Source organism: Ailuropoda melanoleuca, chromosome 12 (genome assembly GCF_002007445.2).
Source record: "Ailuropoda melanoleuca isolate Jingjing chromosome 12, ASM200744v2, whole genome shotgun sequence".
Classification (NCBI taxonomy): domain Eukaryota; kingdom Metazoa; phylum Chordata; class Mammalia; order Carnivora; family Ursidae; genus Ailuropoda; species Ailuropoda melanoleuca.
In genome coordinates, this window is record NC_048229.1 from 18,307,014 (window position 1) to 18,330,067 (window position 23,054).

General features: G+C 41.1%; 1 protein-coding gene across 4 annotated transcripts in view; it reads left to right on the plus strand.

Annotated features, from left to right (window-relative positions):
* The first annotated feature begins 337 nt into the window (after positions 1 to 337).
* Positions 338 to 23,054, plus strand: part of PRR14L (proline rich 14 like) — a 55,674-nt gene continuing 32,957 nt past the window's right edge. Inside the window, exons 1-4 of one of the 4 annotated variants that reach the window (XM_002915593.4) lie at positions 338 to 509; positions 2,249 to 2,371; positions 7,806 to 8,331; positions 20,319 to 20,391. In XM_002915593.4, coding sequence (XP_002915639.2) covers positions 7,858 to 8,331; positions 20,319 to 20,391 — 547 coding nt within the window. In that variant the 5' untranslated portion in view covers positions 338 to 509; positions 2,249 to 2,371; positions 7,806 to 7,857. The remainder of the gene's footprint in view (positions 510 to 2,248; positions 2,372 to 7,805; positions 8,332 to 20,318; positions 20,392 to 23,054) is intronic. The other 3 variants (XM_019795620.2, XM_019795619.2, XM_034639449.1) reach the window with 3 other exon arrangements.

Here is a 23,054-nt window from a genome sequence, read left to right on the forward strand (position 1 = left end):
CTAACATGACCTAACACACTGGTTCAAGTTATAAAAAGATCTCCTGGGCCGCCGGAGAGAATCCCCTAGAACTGCAGCGGATACGGCCAGGAAAATAGTGGACTGGACCAGGGTAGCAGCAGTGGAGACAATGGGCCCAATAGGAGGTGGAGCAAAAGGTGTGTTCCCCTTTAAGAAGCCGGGCCGCAGGGGCGGGGCAGAGGGCTGTTAGGGTCGGCCCACGGCCGGAGGCCTGACGCGGGAAGAGCCGCCCCTAGGATTGCGCGCGCGCCATGCGGGGGCGGGATTTGGGTGAGCCCGCATGGCTGGCTCGGGCCCCGGATGAGGAAGTGCGGGGGGGCGGGGGGAAGCGAAGAGGAAGAAAACCATAGAGACGAACAGGCGGTGGCGGCTGGAGCGCCTCCGAGCTCTCTCGGCTCGGTAGGCTCAGGTAGCTTTGGCTGCGACGGGGCTGCGGCTGCAAAGGCCGGGCTGGCTGGGCGAGCGCGGGCCGCGGAGCAGGCCTCAGGGTAAGAGGCCGGGGGCGGGAAGGCTTCGGGCGCAGCCGCCCCGCCCCACTCCACCCTGAGGGGACCCTCCGCCGGGCGTTGCAGGCTGAGGGGGAGCCCGGGCCCCCCTCCCTCTTGGGGCGCCGAAGGGAACGGAGGCTACTCTGCGGGCGGCGAAACGACCGGGGGAGAGGGAGGAGACCAGGCCCCGCGTCGCGAGGGGGAAACGGCTTCTCCGAGTCATGGCTCCGACGGGGGAGAGATGCTCCTCTTCAACCTCGATACGGCGGGGGACCCCCAACTTCTCGAGCAGGGCGACGCCCCTTGTTGTGGGCGTACGCTTTTCCCCATCTCCTGTGTATTTTGTCAGCGGTGCGATACCCGCGCCCGGGGTGCGAGGGGGCGATTCTAAACTTATTTCAATCGGAGGGCTAGTATAAAACCCCTCAACAAGACCTTTCCCCCGATTTGGTCAGCACTCCCCAGATGAAGAGCGAGACTCAACTTGCCTGAAAGTGTGTGTGGGGGGGTCTTCCTTCCCTGTAAAAGAGAGACTTACCTTCTTTCTTTTATTTTTCACCTTTACCCATAGATACAAAGAGGAAGACCCTGAATTTACTCTGTAGTATTAGAAATCAGTCTCTTCCCCCCTCCCCCAATCACGTCCACAGAGGGAGCCTCGCTTCTCTTCCCGCAAGTCTCTTGGTGTGCAACGAGCTCCTTTCCCTTGCACAGTTAAGAGCATGGCGTCTGGAATGTGGTAGTTGCAAGTCTGTCTCCCACTTCCCATCTTCGTGACCTTGATTAGTTGTTTAATCTTTCTGAGTCTCAGTTAGCCCGTCTCTAATTTGGGTCCTCTGTACAGCATTGTCTTGAGGGCTAAGGGAGAATTTGTGTAAGTGCTTAGGACATTGTAAGCTTTTGGTAAATTGTTGCTGTCATTGTTACTTAATTTCCTGCTGCTGCTGTTGTTGTTGTTGTTAAAGAAAGAAAACTAGTATCTTCCATAGAGACCCAGATTTTTCCATGCATGCCTCCTCCCGTCCCCACCCCCACATCACAGGTGCAAGCCATCCTTTCTCACTGGAAAACAGACTTTTTCCCACCCTGGGGTGGAGAAAGAGGCATTTCTACTCCCTTTAGATTCTTCCATGTCCCCAAATTAACAAGGAGGGCCTCAGAATAATCAAGAGAAAAAGACTTTGTTTTTGGAAACAGGTCTGTACTCCAAGAGGGAGGGAGGACTGATACTAAAAGCCAGCCTTCCCTTTGTCCACAGAAGCTATCACTTCTTCCTGACTGGTTAGAGATGTCCTCTCCCACTCCCCCTACCTGCTGTAGTGATTAAAAAGCTTCCTGCTATCTGCACACCTCCCCCTCCTCAAAGAGGGAGCTTCCAACTTCTTTTCTCTAAGACTCTCTACCTTTCAGAGGAGGACTCTTTCCTGCGGTGTATTTAGAGTGGCACAGATGGTTTCCTTCTCCTTTTCCTTTGAAAAAGAAATGAAAATCTTTTATGCAGAAATCCTTTGTCAGAAATCAGGAGCATTTTCGCTGTTTCTCTCCCCATGTGGAGACAGAGGGATCCTTTTTCTGCATGCTAATAAAGGAAGGAAAAGGGAAACAGTGCTTGATGCTTCTGAGATTTCCTGCACACTCCATGTTGAAGAGCTGGGCCCTGTTTAGTATATAGACTTCCCTACCCGACTTTGTTTGTCTAGAGATCTCGTTAAAAGATTCTTCTTTCTCTGTCCCTCAAGAAGAGGCCCCTTCTCCGAATGCTCTCATGGAGGCATTGGCTACAGTGTCCGAATCTTGGAAAAGAAAGCCCCTTTCTCAAGGTGAAAGGAGTGTTGTGAACTTCTGAGGGCCTGATCGATATTGTGAGTATTGTCTCTTGACACAAGTGTGGCAGCGCCTGGTGTTACTAACTGTTCTTCGTTTTGAGCAGCGCACTTTTGCATTGGAATTAAAGGGAGGGGAGACCTTCAGACTGGGGATTATTGGGCACATCGTTTTCTGTTCTGATGTTTTCTTTGTTTGATTCTTTTTTCTACGTTTTACTTATTGCTGTAAACTTCGTACTCTCAGAACTTTTGTTTTAGGGGGTGTTTGAACTGCTAAACTGAAAGGGCACTTTGTCAGGTTTTTAGTATTATAAAATGTATTCTGATGAGATTGAGAACTGCAGCGTTAATCTTTCACTGGTAGTTTATTTTCTTTTCTTCATGTTTTTGTTATTTGGTAGGATAGGAATTAGCACTGCCACTAAGAAAAAGCTTTCCATCTTTTTTGTGTGTAAGGTGTTCTTAAATTACCTCCTATGCCCTGAGTGCCTGCAGTGGGGCTTAGTTGGAACTCTCCCACCATAGTTGGTATCTATAGATGCACTTCGAGAAACAAAGAGAAATAGAAAAGTTAGATCGTTTAGAGTCGTGGGATTTTTATGGGTGGCAGGACCCTTTGAGGTTATTTTGTTTAACTTGTTCATTTTACATGTGAAAAACAAGCCCAGGAAATTTAAGTGACACATTCAAGGCCATACAGCCCACAGGATAGGGACCGAGGTCTCCCAGTTCAGAGACCAGCAACTAGACTGCTTCCAAGCATTGCTGTTGCATTTGACATAGAAAGGTTTTGACATGATTGTTCTCAATTCAAAATAATTTTTTCTTTTATTGGGATAACTTTACTGCATACTCTCTATAAATATGGGTCTTTTTTCAGGGATAAGTCCATTCCCTAAACAATCTAATACTCATTTGTGTCATGGTAAAGAAGACAAGCCAGTAGCAGTTGTTTGTGAATCTATGATTTATTTTTTGCTTATACCTCAAACTAGATAATTAGCCAGTGTGTTCACCCAGTAGGTTGGTTATAAGTCATTAGTAAGGATTAAACTATAAATCCCTGCCTTCATTTTATGAGTATGTATAACTCACTGTTTCCTTTTCAAGTTTACTTAACACTTTAATGTAAAAACTTCTATGGTTGAGGCAGAGAGCTGACATTTGGAAAGATACTGATAAAATAAAGGGATAATACACTTACCAGTTATTCTTTATTCCTATTTGGATCTTGGGAAACAATGTTTAAAAATGTTTTAACAGAAGTAATACATACTTACTGTAAAAAAAAAAAAAAAGTACAACATATAAGTTGTTTGTGATCCTCTCACCCAGGGTAATACGGTTAATATTTGGATTATATTCTTTCAAACAGTTTTCCTATGTGCATATTTTACCAAAATAAAAGAGTTCTGATGTTTAGTTTGATAAACTGTCCCAGGCAGCCTTCTTTGTAGAGTTGTTTCTCTACCCCATTATTTTTAATTGTTCCATTATATTTAGAAATTTAGTTTTAATAAACTTGAATGTCTGGTTAAAATTTGTTGTTCCTGCAGTCTGTGGCATTACCAATATTTTGATAGATGGCTAAAATAAGAGTTTGGTGGTGCAAGCTAGTGAACTAAGAATGATTTTAATCTGCTGCTCTAGGCTTACATCTAAATATTACTTCAACTCTGAGGTTCCAGACGAGACACTCTACTGTTCTGCGTGACTCAATTGCAGATACTGCTCAGAAATTCGAGGACCCAGGATAGGGCAAGGAGAAAAGGAGAGAAGTCTGTTTTGCTTCAACAGCCAATGTGCTTAGTTGTTTTACAGGTTGAAAATTCTTAGAATGGTATCTTTACCAAACAGAAGATTCTAGAGGTGAAAGCTTTGTGGTGGTTGGCTTTCGTAAACTGGAAGTTATTTGGGGGGAAACCAAAGCTTTAAAATTCTGTTTTGGCCAATGCCAGTTTACAGCACAGATGCATGCATAAGAAATGTAACGGCACTGTTTTCCTTGAAGAATATTTTGAACCATTCTTTGTGATTATCAATATTGCCTCTTCATGATACAGATCTGTTTAGTAAATGTGTATTTGTGCATGATCTTGTGTTTGGAACAAATCTTGAATTAGGGCCATGGGAATGGAAAGGAGTGGGATTTGTTAGACACTGCAGGAGTTGAGTCTGTGGGCTACAAGTGCTAATGCAACAACAGGAGGAAGGTCAGATATAGTTGTGTCTGGGGATTCAAGCCTGAGCTCTAGAGTAATGGGGGTGTTGTTACTGAGAGAGGCAACAGGATAAAAAATAAGCTTGTAAGTTTACTGAGAACATCTTACTCATCTTTGTTTTTCTTAGCTGTTTGCATGTAGTAAAACTCAATTATCATTGGGTTGAATGGGTTCTATCTTAGACATGGTAAGTTTGGGAGGGGTGCCATCCTTATAAATGAAACATATGTCAGGAATTTGAGAAAAGATGGGAGCTGGGGACAGGTGTTTTTGTTTTTGTTTTAAATCAGCTTTCAGATATAATTTGCATATCATACATTTCACCAACTTAAATTGTACAATTTAGTGGTTTTTAGCGTAGTCACAGAGTTGTGTAACCATCACCACAATCAATTTTAGAACATTTTTATTGCCCCCAAAACTATTAGCAGTCACTCCCAGTTTTTCCAGCTCTCACTAAGGAACCACTAAATCACTTTCCAACTCCACAGATTTGCCTGCTCTGGGTATTTTATATATATGAGATCTTATATGGTTCTTTGTGACTGGTGTGTTTTACTTACCATAATGTCTTCAAGGTTCATCCACGTTGTATCACAAATCAGTATTTCCTTCCTTTTTACAGCCAAGTGATATTCCATTGTACGGATGTACCACATTGTTTATCCATTCATCAGTTGATGGACATATAAGCTGTTTCCACTTTTTGGCTATTGTGAATAGTGCTGCTATGAACATTTGTCTACTAGTTTTTGTGCATGTGTACCTGAGAGTGCAGTTGTTGGCTCATGTGGTCACCTATACTTAAAGGGACAGTTTTGAGTCATCCACATAGCAGAAAAGCTGCAAAAAAGGTGAGGTCATTAAAAAAGTGAAGCCTGGAATGGGAGGCGTGTCGAGGATTAAACTTTTGAGAACACTCACACCTTAGTGGCGGGTAAGGGAGAGGAACTCTGAGCATGTGGTAGCAAGAGACCCAGAGAGCCGATCTCGGTTAACAAACCTGATCTTTTACAGTATCCTTTCCTGCACTTATTCTTCTGGTCTGTATGTGGTATGATAACCAAAAACTGGATTGTATCTGTTGTCGTGAAAGGGAAACTGAACCAAATGAAAATTGAGCACCTCCTCCCCTTTTTTGGCATTGAATAGCAATTCTGCTTTAGCTGGTAACCCCCACATGCACACACACACACCCCCTAAGTGGCCTAAAATCTAAAGTGCCTCTAAAAATACCCAGGAGCTAGAGGAGAAAGGGGAAGATTGTAGCTCCAAAAAGGATATGTTTTTGTCAACACCATTTATGAAAGTGTCTCATTTGATTCTCACCATACTCCTGGACACAACAATTTATCTCTCCTTGCTGCTTTTTTGGTATTTTTTCATTGGCCCTCTTGTGCTCTCTAAACTTAAAGGACCAGCAGTCTGATTTTCTATAATTTCTAGTATTTAAGTTAGTAGTGTCATGTTATATACTTTTATTTTTGGGGAGGAGTCCTTCAGAACATTAAGGACACCCAGTGGATGAAAGCATAGTAATGTGAGTAAGTAAACTATCCACTACAGGTTGGAAAACCGGAAGAAAGGCAGAATGGTCCAAAACGTAAGGACCTGTTATCTATCCTGCCTCAGGGCCCGGGGTTCAGTCTTGATAGCATGGGTCAATCAATGAGATCTTCTGTGCAAGGAGGAAAGATTGTAAACCCAGGAATATTCAAGGAGCAGATGCTTCTTGACCTGGAGGCAAGTGCCTTTTGTATAAGTGACATGTGTGGGCTCCCCCAGAAAAGCAGGGCAGGAATAGAGACAGGGTCCAAGGAGACTGAGTTGTAAAGATTTACAGGGTGTATTGGAGAGTCCCTCCTGCTCAGAAATCTGAATGTGGTCAGCGGAGAGAAGGTGAGAAAACTCAATAGTCAAAACAGTTTGGTAGCCAGCAATGGATTTTGCTTGTATGTAATATGTTTATTTTGGGAAAAGATGGATGTTAGAAAGTGGTAGGAGTAGAAATCTGCTGGCTTTCTGAAATATCCTTTCATGTGTGCATTTTGGCCAAAGGGATTTGCCTATACCTCAGGTAAATCCTTGTTATGAGCTCAGTTGCCGGAAATTTCTCACCTCTTCTCTCCTTTTGTTAGGATTAGGGGAAAGCATCAAGAATGAAATCGTGTAGTATCTTATTTGGTTAACCAGCTTCCACCTTGGTCAGGTCAAAGTGAATTTTGTTGTGGAAACTGCACACATTTGGTAGACTAAAATGGAAGAGTTACCAATCAGGAAACCCTAGTTCCAAGTGTACCATTCCCTAGCTGTGTGTGTGTGTATGTGTGTGTGTTAACTTTAATAATGTAGTTTTATGAACTACACAGATATGCATATTTTAGCAAATAACTCATGTTTTCACTATTCAGCTCAAGAGGTGAAACATTCCCAACACTGTGGAAGCCCCTTGGGTATCCCCCCCCCGCTCAGATAACCCTGTAATATTTTAGGCAGGTCACTTTTACCTCTTCAGTGTGATGTTAGGATCTATAACGGGATAGTGATGGCTGCTCTACTTTGCTCACAGGGTTGTGAGAATCAAATTAGTTGTGTCTATGAAGGCACTTGGAAAATGTCAAGATGCTGAATAAAAGGATTCTGCTGAAGGTCTGGTTTAGTAGTGTCTTGTGCTAGTCTGGGTAGACACAGCTCAAGTGTTTGGTAAGCAGTACAGGAATGGAATTCTGTTGTCTCTAAACATTCTTTCATAGAGAATTATTGTTGAGGAAAAGTCAGTATATTAAATTCCTCAGAATCCCTCAGTATATGTTCATTCAGCAAGTATTTACTGACTACCTTCTATGTGCCGAGCACCTCTTCCAGGCAGTGGGGATATAGTAATGAACAAAACAGGCAAGGTTCATGCCCTGAAAACAAGTAGAAAATCATCTTTATCTTCTAATTTACATCATTTCTATCCTTGGATGCTCAGACGTGCTCATCTACATTTGCTGGCCCTCCAGGTTTAAATTGAGAATTGTTCATAAGGCAGTATTTGAATTGAGATTAGACAGATGTCTATTAAAGGTTTAAGGTATGTATTTTTCCACTAAGTCACAGTCTTTAAGGAGGATGTTTTGGTGCCAGATGTTGTCAGCATTTGAGGTAGAATTTTTTTGTCCTTATTTTAGCCAGTTTTAGCTGAAACAGCTTTCTTCTGCCCTGCAAGGTTTTAAACTTTTATCCCTTCCTTTGATTTGTGTCAGGGTGAACCATTTGATGTAAAAGACTTGACTCCATAATCTTCCATCTGCCCTAATGCTGTCATCCGGAGTAGAGACTCAGCCAGTTCCACTTGATTCCTCCATGTCTGCCGGGGTACAGGAATTATACTCTGAACTCCCTGTGAGTGTCTCCAAAGAGCTTCATGCTGACCCTGAGCCAAGTGTGATTCCAGATGTAAAACCCGGAGTCTCAAGCTCTCTCATAAGTCAGAGTAGGGCAGTGCCCTTGGAGCTGCAGAGGACTCGTGCGGAAAGTTGTTGTGAAGAAACTTCTGGCACCTTGGATCATGGGGGTGAGCCTGGGGGGTGTGGGCTGGTGGACTCCACAGCAGGAGGTTCTGTGGCTTCGGGGATCTTGGATAGGGAAGAGAAAACCAAGAGCATGGAGCTAAAGGTCTTCAGAGATCAAGGGGACCAGGCGGAAATTGTAAGAGACCCCTATGAGGGAGCAAAGGAAGACCCACATCAACATTCCACAGCTGCTGAAGAAAAGATCAGCCCAAGTCAGGTAAGACGTGAGATCTCAATTCAGATGAGTGTGAATGACAGCTTTCCAGAGTAACACTTCACATGATAAAGTACAGATGCTGACAGGTAGCTTATTTGTTCTTGAAACATTTCCAAAATGTTGAGTTTGATGTTAACTTTCTTTTGATGATTTTTTAAAACCTTTGTGTCACATCAGACACTTGAAAAGAGAAAGTGCTTATCTAAGGAAAAAGTGTCACTTCTCTGAAGCAGCTACCATATGTGGAATGTTGAGTCTTCTGGTAGTCATGTGATATTTCTGCATCTGATTTTAAGAAATGGTGGATCCTCATTCCTTAAGTTTTGGTAGCATCAAAAATAGGATGGAGGGACAGGTCACAGAAATATATCTGAGGGACTCTGCTGACCCAGGTAGAGTTTCATAGAATGGATACCCTAGAGGGATCTCCATAGTTCGGGAGCTGGTCCTTAGCATTGCAGGTCCAGAGACTTGACTTTTATTTTTTAATATATCGGAGGTTATTGTCTCCAAAGGACTGACCCATGCTAATCCACATCATGAGAGACTAAACTATAAATCAGAAAGCCAGTTCTTTAATTCACAGTGAAAAGTGGAGTTGTTACTTGGTAGGAATGGTCACACTGGTTGGTCAGTATGTCTTCTCCCCGTAGGCAAGCCTACATGGGAAATCAAATCTCTCTCTGTAAGTGTGAAATTAGAATAATAGGGTTCAGGTAGGCAAGACTAATGATTTAGTGAGCTGTGATAGCCTGAGGAAGCCAGACTTCTAAAGGAACATACCTGCCAAGTACACTAGAAAACTTACTTTCTCCTCTGGACAGTGCCTTAGACCAGGGTTCAGCAAACTTTTTTTCTGTACAGGGCCATGTAGTAAATATTTCAGACTTTGCAGGCTGTAGGGTCTCTGTCACAACTAGTCAGCTCTGCCCTTGTAGCATGAAAGCAGGCATAGACAATACATGAATGAGTGTGGCTGTATATCAGTAAACGTTTTATATAGACACAGGTACTGGCCCATGGGCTATAGTTTGCCAACCCCCACTCTAGACCCACAAATAAATTCATATTCCCTGGGTTTTCTGGGCTAAGCTCCATTTCCCACCTTATAAATATGTCATTTGTTTACACAGGTTACAGGGCAAAATCGATTGTTGTTAATAGGCTTCATACATCGACCATAGTTAGGAGTAGTTGAATCTTTAGATAGTGGTAATTAAGTAAAATATCAGGTTTTACGCTATGATAACCTACCCTTAAAAATATAAGTGAGGTAACAGATTCAGGATCTAAAAGTTTCTTTCTTCTTGGTATGGTGGGCTTGGTCTAACAAGATGAAAATTTTCTGTAATTTACTTAAATTTTCATGTAATATTTGGTATAAAATAAAAATATATATCATAAATTATGAAGTACATAATGAATATAATACATACACACATATATATATGCCTCCTAACCTACGATCTAGAAAATTACTGTCCCTTTCTCCCTCCCAGCTCCACCTGAGATAAATACTATTTTGAATTGTGTAAAGCAAAATGAAATTTAATGGTTATAAATGTAAGACTTTTTTACTTGGTTCCAAAAAGTGAACTTCATAAGTAGAAGGAAAAAAAAAAAGCGGAAGTACTTTTGGAGCAACAAAAGACCTATAGGTTTTAGCTAGTCAATTAGAATTAACTTTGTGGGATAGCCACCAAGAAAAGCCCATTTGCTCTTAAATGTACATTAACAGAAATGTGTTACCTGGACTAAGAAGTAGCAGTTGTAGTCTGTTGTGTGTAGGTTAGTCTGTAGTTAGAATATCACACTCACAGTCCCCTCTCCCCACCCCAGCACTCAGATGAGCTCAAGATGCCCCTGGGGTGGGGAGGACAGAGGGAAAGCAAGGAATGTGTCAGCGTTGGGGTCACTGGCCAAAGTGGATCCTGTCCTCTCCTCCCTGTGCTGAGCCTGGTGTCACATGTATCATGTGTAGGATGAGTATAGAAAACCAGAAATGCGTTCATGATAATTCACACTAATGACAGAACCTGAAAATACACCATTGGAGGCCAGTTGCTTGGGTGTGTCCTGTGAAAGAAGAATCAAGACAAGCCTTTAAGAATTTGGAAAGCTATCAAGCAGAAGTGGTTCTGTTGGACACAGTTAGGCTCTGTAGAAGACATATTGATAGCTCAGTCATTCTCAGGTCAGAGGATCCTTTGAAAATCTGAATGAATGCTACAGATCTCTCAGAGAAGCAGACTACTAATTCAGAAGGTTTGCAGAGCCCAGACATCCTTGGACATCAAGATAAGAATTCTTGCTCGATTGGCAAAACAGCACAAACAGAACACAGTTGATGAATTAGGAGAACATTTTGCAATATATATCACAGATAAAGGACTTATCTCTCTAATATATAAAGAACTGTCTCTTTTTTTAAAAAAGATTTTGTATGAGAGAGAGAGTGCACAAACAGGGAAAGGGGCAGAGGGAGAGGAAGAAGCAGGCTCCCTGCACCCAGTGCGGGACTGCATCCCAGACCCTGGGATCTTGACCTGACCGACTAAGCCACCAGGCACACCATAAAGAACTCTTTTTCTTATTTTAAAGATTTTATTTTTAAGTAATCTCCACACCCAGTGTGGGGTTTGAATTTACAACCCTGAGATCAAGAGTCGCATGCTCTACTGACCAAGCCAGCCAGGCACCCCACTAATATATAAAGAACTCTTAGACTGGGGAATGGAAAACCCAATAGAAAAATCAAGGAAGGACTTGAATAGATGATTCATTTCTGTGCGTGTGTGTGTGTGTTTGTGTGTGTGTTCTTAAACACATGAAGAGATGGTCAACCTCACTTATAGTTAGAGAAATGTAATTTTAAGCAGTCGAAATACCACCTTTTTACCTATTAGATTGGAGAAAATGGAGAATTATGGCAACATATCTGGTTGGCAAGGCTGTGAGGAAAAAGGTGTTCTCGCTCATTGCTGGTGGGAATGCATACTGATACAAACTTTCAGAAGAGGAATTTGGCTGCACCTAACCAGAAAGCATATCCTCTGACCTGTTGACCTAGCACTCTCATTTCTTGGAATCTACCCTGAATATATACCTCCAAATTATAGAAATACATATACCCAAAGTTACTATTTGCAGCATTGCAAAATGTTGGAAGCAACCTAAATGTCCACATGTAGGAGAAAGGTTGAATAAACCGTAGTATGTGTATGGTACATCCGTACGTGGAGCACTATGCACCTGTAATAAAGAATTGAGGATCTCCACGTACCAATATGGAGTGATTTCCAGGTGTGTCATGGCTCCCCAAGACCACCTCCAGGTTTGGGGATTCACTGGAACTCACAGGACTCAGCACGTGGTCATATTTGTAGCTAAGATTAATTGTAACAAAGGATATAAAGCAATGAGCGGGGAAGCATGGTGCAAAGTCCAGAAGATATCAGGTGCTGGCTTTCAAGAGTCCTCTCCCACCGTAGTCACACACACACACACACACACACACACACACACACACGTACACAGCCTTCTCCAGGAACAAACTGTGACAACATATGTGAAATGTGGTCTACCATGGAAGCTTTTTAGAACCCAGGGTTTTTACTGGGGTCTGGTCCCGTGGGCATCCTCTGCCTGGCACATACCAAAATTCCACACTTCCAGAAGAAAAGCAAGTGTTCAATATAAACCCCATTATTATATGGGTGCACCAAGCCGCTCTTACCATTAGGGAATGTTCGGAACTTTCCCAAAATCTAAGTTCCCACATGAGCCAAGGCCACCCTTGCAAGCAGGCCTTTCTAAGGGTAACAGGCCTGCTATGTTAACTCTCTTCTGCAGGAGAGGGCAAGTAAACATCTGTTGTATCCCCTCTTTCATTCAAGAAAGAAGGGGAGATAAATATACAAATATCTGCTCATTTGTATAAAACACACATGCATACACATAGGAAAGATAAACCAGAAATGAATGGGTTTGGTTACCTGTAAGAAGTGGGAGCAGGGTAGAGAAAGTGGGAATGGGATAGAAGGAACAGGAGGAAGTGACACTTCTCTGAGTACATCTTTTTGTGTAGTTCTGAGTCTGTACTTGAAAAATAATTAGACAACCAGGATGTGAGAGGAACCCAGAATTGAATAAAGATTCTAACAGTGACTCTTAACGTATTACAAATGAATAATGAAACCACACTAAGGGGGGAGATGAAGAAGAAAATTAAGCCAAGTACCTTTGGGAAACAGTATTTTGACTATTAAGTCTAAATCCAATAAACCCAAAACTTTTTTTTTTCTTTTTGAGAGAGACAGAGCAGGGAAGGGGGGACAGAGTGAGAGGGAGAAAGAGAGAATCTTAAGCAGGCTTCATGCCCAGCACAGAGCCCAATGTGGAGCTTGATCTCCTTACCTGAGCCGAAATCAAGAGTCAGACACTCAACTAACTGAGCCACCCCAAACTTTAGTAAATTTGTTTTTTACAGGGGTGTGGCTTAGCAATTCCTAAACTGCTTTATGTGTGTTCTAGGATTGAGCAAATAGGTAAATATTGTGGTTAATGAGAGTGAGCCAGGTTTCTCACTAACAACTAAATTACAGATGGGGGTGGGTTGAGGGCTAGAATGAACCCTGTGGTGTGGAACTAGAATTGAAGTTATCAGTATGAACTTCCAGTTTTTAATATATGTAGATAGATACAGAAATGTATACTATATGGGTATGTGAGGCCGGGTCTACAGGCAGTGACACTTCATAACAGTGAGCACCCAGTTCTTGGTTTCTAAATAACATTTTCCAATTAAAAGAACCAAGACTTTTTGGGGAAATGTTTTGGAGGCTGGCACAGGATGAGCCTGGAACAATTTATGGTTAATTGCTCAGAAAATTAGGAGACTTAACAAAAGGACACAGGAGCCAACTTGAAAGGACCCCAGTGGCTGAGACTGGGACTATTTGAACTTAAATAATGATAATGAATTATAACCCATAGAATAAAGCAGGTATCATGAGTCCATGCTGATATAAAATAATTGAATAAATAACTTGAAAAAAGAAAGCCCTTAAAGAATTCTAATTCATAAATATAAAAGGAATCATGGGAATAAATCTCCATTTGGCAACCATCACAGTAATAATCATCTCAAGCAAGAATCCTCAATGGATGTTAAAACTAGTCGCTTAAAGTTTAAGTGAGAAACAAGTATTTATATTGTCTCCAAATAGCTCCCCTATAAGATACTTAGTAATTACCCAGTAATAGAATCATTACAAGGTATACAAAGGAGAAAATAATCACAGTGGAGAAACCTGACAGACCCTACCCGAACCAAGTGGAAGTTCACCTCCACAGGAATGAGACCCACCCCCCACCCCCCGCAAAGCCATGTACCTCCTGAGAGGATCCACCAAGAACCAGCATCACTTCTGTGAAATTCCTGCCCCCAGAATGCATAACCAGAATCTACTGAGGAAACATCAAACCCAAATCGAGGGACTTTCTTTTCAAAAGTGTCAAAGTTACAAAAGATGAATATCTGAAGAACTATCTCAGTTTAAGGGAGAACTTAAGGAGATGTGATGACTAAATGGATCATGGGAGCCTGAATTGAATCCAGGTCCCGAAAAAGAACTTTAGGAAGCCATTAATTAGATTTAAGTAAATTCTGTAGTTAGTATTATATTAATAGTAGTTTACTGTCTTGATAACTATTTGGTGGTTATGTGTAAGATAGTAATACTACGGGAAGCTGGATGAAGACTACAGAAAATTTTTTGAACAGTATTTGCAAACTTTATTTTTAAAAATTTTTTTATTATAATATATTCACTATACAGTGTACATCATTAGCTTTTGATGTAGTGTTCCATGATTCATTGGCAAACTATTTTTTTTATACATCCGAGAGAAATTACCTCTAAGTCAATTGTTTAAAACATAAAAATTTTAAACAGTAAAAACAACCAAAAAAACACTTCTTGCTTGAGGGGGGACAGAATTTAAGTCAATAGGAAAGGTACTTTTTCACATCTAGGCCAGTTTAGAAATGGGTTAGGTTGTGTGGGGAAGTCATGTTTATGAAGAGGCTGAATGACTGAATTACAGGAATATAGCAGAGGGGGTTCTAGTTTGGACAAGCAACCGGAGAACTGTTCTTTTCCCATCCCAAGGTTCTGTGATTTATTTCTAATAGCCTTTAGCAGCATTCCACAAAGTTCTTTTCCTTCCTTCAGCTGTTCCTCATCTCAAACCAGCAAAGAGGCCCAGTTGGCCACTGCCTCAGGTTTGTGGCACAGTGAGTACTCAAAGATTACTACTTACCCACTCCTCTCTGTTCCCTCTGGACCAAAATCCATGACGACAGGAAAGGTAGTGACTTCAGAGCCTGGCTCCAGCAATAAGAACTTGGTGTAATTGTGAAAGACAGCCACCGAGGCTTCCAGGTCATGCATCGAATGAATTCAACAGAGTCCAGTTTGCTTGGTGAATTTCCTAGTTCAAGAAGAAGGACTGCGCTCATTTTTAGAAGTTTGCACTTTCCTATATCATGGTTTCTGATGAAGCCTAAACTGGTTTTAATTCACTTGTTTAATTCATTCACTTGCTTAATCTCATTTCAAGTCATTATAGGTTTTTGTTGTTGTTAAAAGAAAAAACAAAATTGTGTTATTTTATGAGGCAACTTATTTTTAAATGTGTTAACTTTTTTTTTGCCTTTTTTTGTGGTAAATGCACATAATGTAAAATTTACCATTTTAATCATTTGTAAATGTACAGTTCAGTGGCATTAAGCACATTCACATTGTTGTATAACCATCAGCAGCGTCCATCTGCAGAACTGTTTTCGTCTTCCCAAGCTGGAATTCTGTACCTATTAAATGCTAACTCCCCATTACACCATCTCCCCAGTCTCTGACTACCATCATTCTCCTTTCTGTCTGTCCATTCTAGGGACCTCATCTAAGTGGAATTATAGTCTTTGTCCTTTTGTGACTGCGCTTAACATTTTTTTAAAGATCCACTTAAATATTTTAACCATGAAATACTTCAGTCGTGAAAAGGAAAACCAGCAAAAAATAATTCTTTCCTGCCTTATGATTGTGTCAAAAAGGCATAAAAGCTTGTAACTAATAATTTGATGCTTTGATCAGGAAACCACTCTGTTAGGAAGAGAGAAGGAAGGCAAAAAGGAAGGAGGGGACAGTATCAGAACAGGCTCAGTGGCAGGGACAGCTGCAAGAGCCAGACTGAATGGTGAAAGAAAGAATTCAGTTCTGAACTCACTTGTAGGACAAAGGTCGACAACTCTGGTACACGCAGAGGTTACCAGCCAGGATGTGGGCAACATTGGTGTTATTTAAGAATAAGATAGAAAGAGATGGGTACGTGATATTCCATGTAGATAATTTATCATTGGAAACACTTTATACAGTGTGTGGTGGGGTTTTTTCCCCCTTCTTTTGTTTTTCCTGGTCCTTAGATATAAGCTGTAGGGTGTTTAAGTTTTTATATATTTTACTTTTTTTTCCCCTTCTCACAGTGTTGATCTCACACATCAACATGTGCCTGGATTGAATATGTTATAAAAGCTTTGGTTCGAGGATATGATACTTTATTTGTGCTCAACATAGACACAGAAAAAGTTCTGATTTGTCTGTTATCTGTTGTACACACGAACAGTCAACATTTTTGACAGATATTTGAGACTATCTTAATGGCATGTTCATCAGACCCAATCTTGTGCAATTTGTGTGACTTCACTTAAATGAAAGCCTATTCAACTAAATGCCCATTAAGCTTATTTACTTCTTACCCTAAGAGTCTGTGATCCTACACAAAATTTGCGGTAGAGTACAGGAGCTTGCTATTGCTTGAAAGGATGTCTTGGTGGATAGAATTCACTTTCGGTGATCTAAGGGTGGAAAAAATCTGAACTTCATGCTATTATTAGTAAAACTGGTGGCCATAACCTGTTCTCCAGGTCTGCCAGGGTGCTGTTGCCCCACAGTGATTGTTTGCCCTTTGACATCTCACATTTTTAAAAGTGACAGAAAACTGCCCAAAGCACCAGTGGCATATTGCTGAGACTAAGACAGAACTTTCTCCTGATTATTACAGCAGTTCTCAGGTAATCATTGGGGGGGGGGGTAATTGTTATCAAATGCCTTTCCCAGCTAAGGTGATCAGTACCTTATTTAAAGTCAGCAGTTGTTTCCCTGAATTGAAATACATTTTAAGCTCTGTAAGGATGATTTAAATTTACTATTCTACAGCTGTTCCTTTCTAAATATGCAGAGGTAGGAAACTGAAAGATCCATCTAGAGATACGAAAGTGTCTTTTATTTTCAGAGTCTTCTTCACTGTGAACATAAGCATGGCTATTTCCACAAATGCCAGGTAGTAGGAAGAATCTCATTTGCTTCATATTGTTGCCCCGTCATTGCACACTTCAGCGTATAGACAGTCCCGTCTGAAGATGGGGTGGTCACTGCCCTTCCTTACTCATCTGCCTCCTCCTCCAGCTCAGGAAGTTCAAGTTTGGAGTTCAGTGGAGTCTGGTTACGAGCGAGACTCACAGCTCAGAGATAAATCAGGCCCTGAGGAGCTTGTAATTTACCCTGCATATGAAAGCTGAAGAGCCTGATGTATATTCATTTCCTTCCTTTAGATATTTGTGTTGTTCTCCTACTCAAACTAGTCTCACAAGACTGAATCAGAGAATTGCATCCTTTCCAGGACATACAACTTTTAATGGGATATAAGATTACAGATGAACAGTAAGAATGGCTTTTCAAGACCTTTCTAAAATCTGCCACAACTTTGAAGTATCAAAAGTTGATTTTGATTCCAAGCACTTCCAGGAGGATGGTATATTGGATGTGCAAGGCAGAGAATCTGTTTGCTGTCGATTTGAAAAATGAGTTTGTACTGTTCTGTGACATTTCTTACTTCATACAGCTAATAGAGTATTATAAACCATAGTACTTATCTCACTTGATGGTGAAAGAAGGATCCATGTGAACTTTCATCTTGGAAGTTGATTCATTCAAAATAGATTTTGCAGAATCTAGGTGGAAGAGAAAATGTTTAGGACTCTACCTCTAAAAGTCCTGAAAGAACATTTAGCCTATATAATATTGTAGGAAAAGGAAATTGATAAATTTATGCAAATGTTTATTATATGATTAGCTGACCTTGAGAGGGTTGGGGGAATGACAGGATCATTATGCTACATGTCCACTGCTTGCAGGTGGGCTGTTCTGTTCTGTCATCTGCACTAAAGGCCCACACTTGGTAGAGTTCCCACCTGATATGGAGATTACCCACCACTATGGTGTGTGTGGGGGGGTGTCTCACATCTGACCTCAGCCTCACACTCTGTTTTCTTTTCAACCCACTCAATTTCTAATCATATTTGAGACTTCAGACTTTATAGGGCCTTCAACCATCTGATGGTTCTTAACTCAGAACTTTTTAAGAGACGTCAGCAAGGCAGAGGGACAGGGGAATCACTTACTCCTAGCTTCTGCTTCTCTCCTTCCCTATTACAAATAATGACTAACCAAGAAGAAGGGGACATGGCTGAAGCAGTTGGCTTGGCACTCCACCAGGGTATTTTGAGTCCTCCAGCTAAGAACCTTAGAGCAGCAGGTGGAGCAAAACTAAAATTCCAGCAGCCCCTCTAGGGGCAGGAGTCAGTATGGTTAGTTGTACAAGCTCATCACAGTTCATTCAGAAGAAACTATATAGAACTGACCTTAGCTCAGCTCTTACTTTGCAGGCCCAGAAAAGCTTAGTCACTCCAGATGCATCCTAGGATCTGTTGGTGATAGTTCTACTTGGCTTTTCTCACAGAAAGAGATAACAAGTGTCTAAAGTCTAATGGATGATAGGAGCTTCTGTTCATGGAACACCCAGTGCTGACAGGGTGTCTCGCTAGCTGTTACTGTGGTCCCCATTTATTCTTACAGCCACTTTAAGCTTGTTCTTAGTGATATATATATGTATATATATGCTAGTAGGTAGGAGTCCTGCGGTTGGAACAGAGCCCTGACTCCTCATCCCATAATCTTTTATTCCAGCACTCTGTGTTTTCCATAAATTATTAACCTGAAAAAATAATTCTAAATAGCATCTAATGTCACACCCCAAACATTCAACCTGAGAACTGGAACAGCAAGAGAAGTATCATTTTGGAGAAAGGATCAAATGTAACTACAAATAAAGATGTTTCTGTAACTACTTATTTTAAGTAATTCGAGACTGAAAACTTGCACAAATAGTACAAAGAATTCCCATATACCCTTCATGCAAATTCCTCATGTGTTAACATTTTACCACATTTACTTTTTTTTTTCTGAATAATTTCAGAGTATAGTTGCAGACATGATGCCTAAATATTACAGTGTGTATTTACTAGCAAACAAAGATATACATGCCCACAGTACATTGATCAAAATCAACCAATTAACACTGATCCAAGTATTTTTTTTTTAAAGATTTTATTTATTTATTTGACAGAGAGAGAGACTGCCAGTGAGAGAGGGAACACAAGCAGGGGGAGTGGGAGAGGAAGAAGCAGGCTCACAGCAGAGGAGCCCGATGTGGGGCTCGATCCCGTAACGCCGGGATCACGCCCTGAGCCGAAGGCAGACGCTTAACCGCTGTGCCACCCAGGCGCCCCCCCTGATGGAATTTTTAAGTATCTTGTGAAGAGATACTTTTGAGACCATGTAAATATTTCTGTTTCTCATTCACACTTTTAACCACTAGTTTTAACATCCATTGATGATTGTTGGTTGAGATCATTACTGTGATGGTCTCCCAGTGGTGATTTTCTAATTCCATCATTTGTTTTATGGTAAGTAAGAGCTTTTTCTTCTCCTCCTTTGCAAATAAATTTGGTCTGGCATCATGCTAGAACTCATACTTCTTTGTCAAACGTGGTAGTGTTACCATAAATTATCTGGGAGATAACTTTGTTTTTAAGTTCATGCTTTGCAAAAGTATTCCACACTAAGGAAATGAAAAAATAGTCCTGCTTCACATATGATATTCCATACTCTCAGTTCCAATGATAATGTTTTATTTCTGCCTGTATCCACCTATTCTTGCCACTGTTTTTATCTTTCCTCCCCATCCTGGGTTCTGTTTCCATCGCAGAACTTTGCTTAGGGTCCAAATGGCTTCTACTAGCTTTGAATTTGTTTGAAGTGCCCTAAAAATTATCGAAAGTTATAGTAATATTACCACTATCTGTGGATTTAGATGCGTACCATGTCAGTATCTTGCACTTACCAATTAAATCAGTGTGAAAAAAAAAACCTTAAATTTTAGGGCAGAGGAAGAGAGGTGACTTAGAAGGAGAGCTTAGCATAAGCTGCGATCTTTAGTTCTGTCAGTGTCTCCTAGCTGGTAAACCTTCCCTCATGGGGCTTGAAGCCATTTACTGCCATTACATGCACATTCTGCTACTGACCCTTCCCATTTTTCTGAATTTCTTCTGTAGGAAAAAGCTGATTGTCAGTGATGGTGTTCTCCTTTGCATGCTCTCCCTCCAGTGAAGGGAGATGAAAAGAAAAACTAGCCCTTCTAAGAAGTTTGGGAAGAAAATGCATACATGATCTCTAGGATGGTTGAGGATTAAGATACATCCAGTTTGGTGATATTTTCCTTTCGGGTGAAATTAATGTTACGTTACAGCAATGTGTTTCTTGATTCAGAAGATATTTAATAGGGTCAGCATTTTAAGCCTCTGTTATTAGCCAGACTTCAGGAAACTTGGCTTTTCAAGCTCAAATTCTAGAGAAGTGGCAGTTTTTATTGATTTTATTTCTTTAAATTTAAGGTTTCCTTCAGTTGCCAGTCCTTGTGACTGCTAGCAAATTTCCAGGAGTTATAAAGAAGTTTCTCAGACGGTAATTTGCATTCATGGGTTCAGGTATCTCTGAATTCTCCCTGACCACTGGATTTTCTTCCTGCAGGAAGACCTCCTGATGCAGTCAAGCAAAGAACGTTTATGCACGGGCCTCCCTGAAGACTGTCTGAGGAGCAAAGGTATTTATTTTTCTCCAGTCTTTTCCTTTTTCCACTTACTACACACAGTGTTTTAGTTCACAGTTTCTATTTTGCATTGGGAATGCAAGTCCCTGCCTTGCAAGATGGACTTAATGGTAGAAATTCTTGATATTGCCCATTGGCATACTTGAAGACACCTAATATTATTGAGCAGTACCTTAAGTTTTCTTGGGGTTTTTGGTTTTTTGTTTTAATTTTTTAAACTTTTTGTAAAATTTTTTTTTATTTATTTGAGAGAGAGAGAAAGAGAGTGCACTCAAGCAAGCAAGGGGGTGGGGGACGGACAGAGGGAGAAGCAGAGTCACTGCTGAGCAGGGAGCCCGATGCAGGGCTCAATCCGGGGACCCTGAGATCATGACCTGAACCGAAGGCAGCCGCTTAACCAACTGAGCCACCCACGTGCCCCTGTTTTTTGTTTTTGTTTTTAAGTAAACTCTGCCCCCAATGTGGGGCTCAAACTCACAGCCCTGAGATCAAGAGTCACCTGCTCTTCCAATCCACCCCAAGCAGTACCTTAATTTTGACAGTAGTTTGCTTCTCCCCTTTTATATAATGAATCCCTATTGATGTGAAATCTTTTATTTGATTTTATAAAACTAAACTTCCTTTTTGGAAAGGTTAACATGAATGGGGAGGAATTGACCCAGTCCTGTTCAGCACTGTGGAGTGCATCCTGTTCCTATTCCCCTGGGCAGGGATGGGAGAAAGTGTTCACTCCAGGTCATCTTGAGAACTGTCAAAGCAGTTTCATTTCCATTACTTTGTTTTGCTCCTCAAAATATAGGCATCTGAGATATCACCTTTAGATTGATTGATTGAGACCCAAAGAAAGAGAGTGCTGAACCAAGATTTTCTCCCCAGGCTGAAAATAATCTTAGGTAGTAACTTTAGAGAGGACTATGGGTATATATTATGTAATTCAAGTTAAAAATATAGAGTAATCAAAACCACGAAAAAGGGGAAAATACAGCAAGTATGTTTAATTATATGAACATTCTGTTACTGTGATAAAATATCAGATTTGACTCTGCTTCTTGGCAGCCCAGACAGAAAAGGAAGCACAAATTGTCCTTATGAGAAAGGGCACTTGTCCCAGTTTATCACCCTGCTTCCTGCTGCTGGAGATTTCCTCTGTGGCTCAAAGGCTTGGCTGTCCAGTGTAGACTAAAACTCTGAAGATGAGAAATGTCCTTTTGTACATGCCTCACCCAGTTCCTAGGGCCTTACTTGGGACCATTTTAGCACCCCCCACCCCCACCCCAAATATCTTTTCAGCAGGGCTCCAGTATTGCTATATTGAGTCTTTGGTATATTTGGTATGTTTTCACCCACATCTTAGCACAAGTTTAGTGTCTATTTGTTGAATTACACTTTCATTTAACAACTGAACTGACCTTTTAACAGAAGAATTAGGGGGTGCCTGACTGGCTCAATTGGTAGAGCATGCGACTCTTGATCTCAGGGTCATGAGTTTGAGCCCCATGTTGGGCATAGAGATTACTTAATAAAGGGGAAAAAAAAAAAGATGCCTGTTTGACTCGGTCGATAGAGTATGTAACTCTTGATTTCGGGGTTGTAGGTTTGAGCCCCACGGTTGGGTATAGCAATTACTTAAAAAAATAAAATCTTTTAAAAATATAAAAACAAACAAAAACAGGAGAATCAGTTATTTTCTATGAGGAAATCTGCCTTTTCAGACTTACCTAGTTACTGTCCACCTAAAAATCTGGTCTACATTGGACATGGATAGGATGAGCTCTTCTGAAAAGTATTCTCAGATAAACTATTTTGTGGTATTTTTCTTCCTGAGCCAATACCATTCTTTAATAACTTAAATTGGGGAAATTGAATTATTTTTCTCTCCCCAAAGCCATGTGCAAGGTTCTCAGTTATAGATGGAGGAACTTGAAAACAGCAGCTCTATAGAGTTTTTAGCAGCAGTGACCTGGTGCCTGACTGTGATATGTTCTTCCACTCAGTCCCCAGAGAGCCTTCCAAGGTGTCCCTTTGTTACACATGAGGAAACAGGCTCCACCCAACCAACCATAGCAAGGCAAAAAAGAAGGTTCTAAGAAGGCAGGTGCGTGAAAGAAATGAACACACGAGCTGCCACCACGGATTTCAGTTAAACAGACACACAGGCTGTACTATAGTGGGGCCAGCATCTCAGCTCGCTTTGCCAGGGTTAAGGTAAAGCATCTGACAACCTGTCATTTACTACAGAATTGAGAAGTAAATGATGTTCCTTGGAAACTTAGTTGTACACTCCTCTGGGGGCCCCAGCTGCAGAATTTTCACTCTGCCCCAGATCCTGGTCCCACACATTTTAGACATAGATTTTCCTGATAAAAACTAGCATTCCCTTCCTACTTTTGTTTTAAATGTCTGCTCTGTTGAATGCTGTGCAAATTGCTTACGTAGTTTTATTTTTATTCAGTTTTGCTTATTCTGAATGGGGGTACCTCCAAGGTCAGCACTGTGTGATAATTTAGAAATTTGCTGAGGAATGAATTTGGGTCCCCTGCTCTGAGGTGTTCAGCATGTGAACCTAAGGCTGCCACACTCTCCCCTTGGTGTGTTGTTCTTCCTTCTCTAAATAAATGCCCCATTCACAGTCAGAATTTTTAGGTTCTTTACAGTTA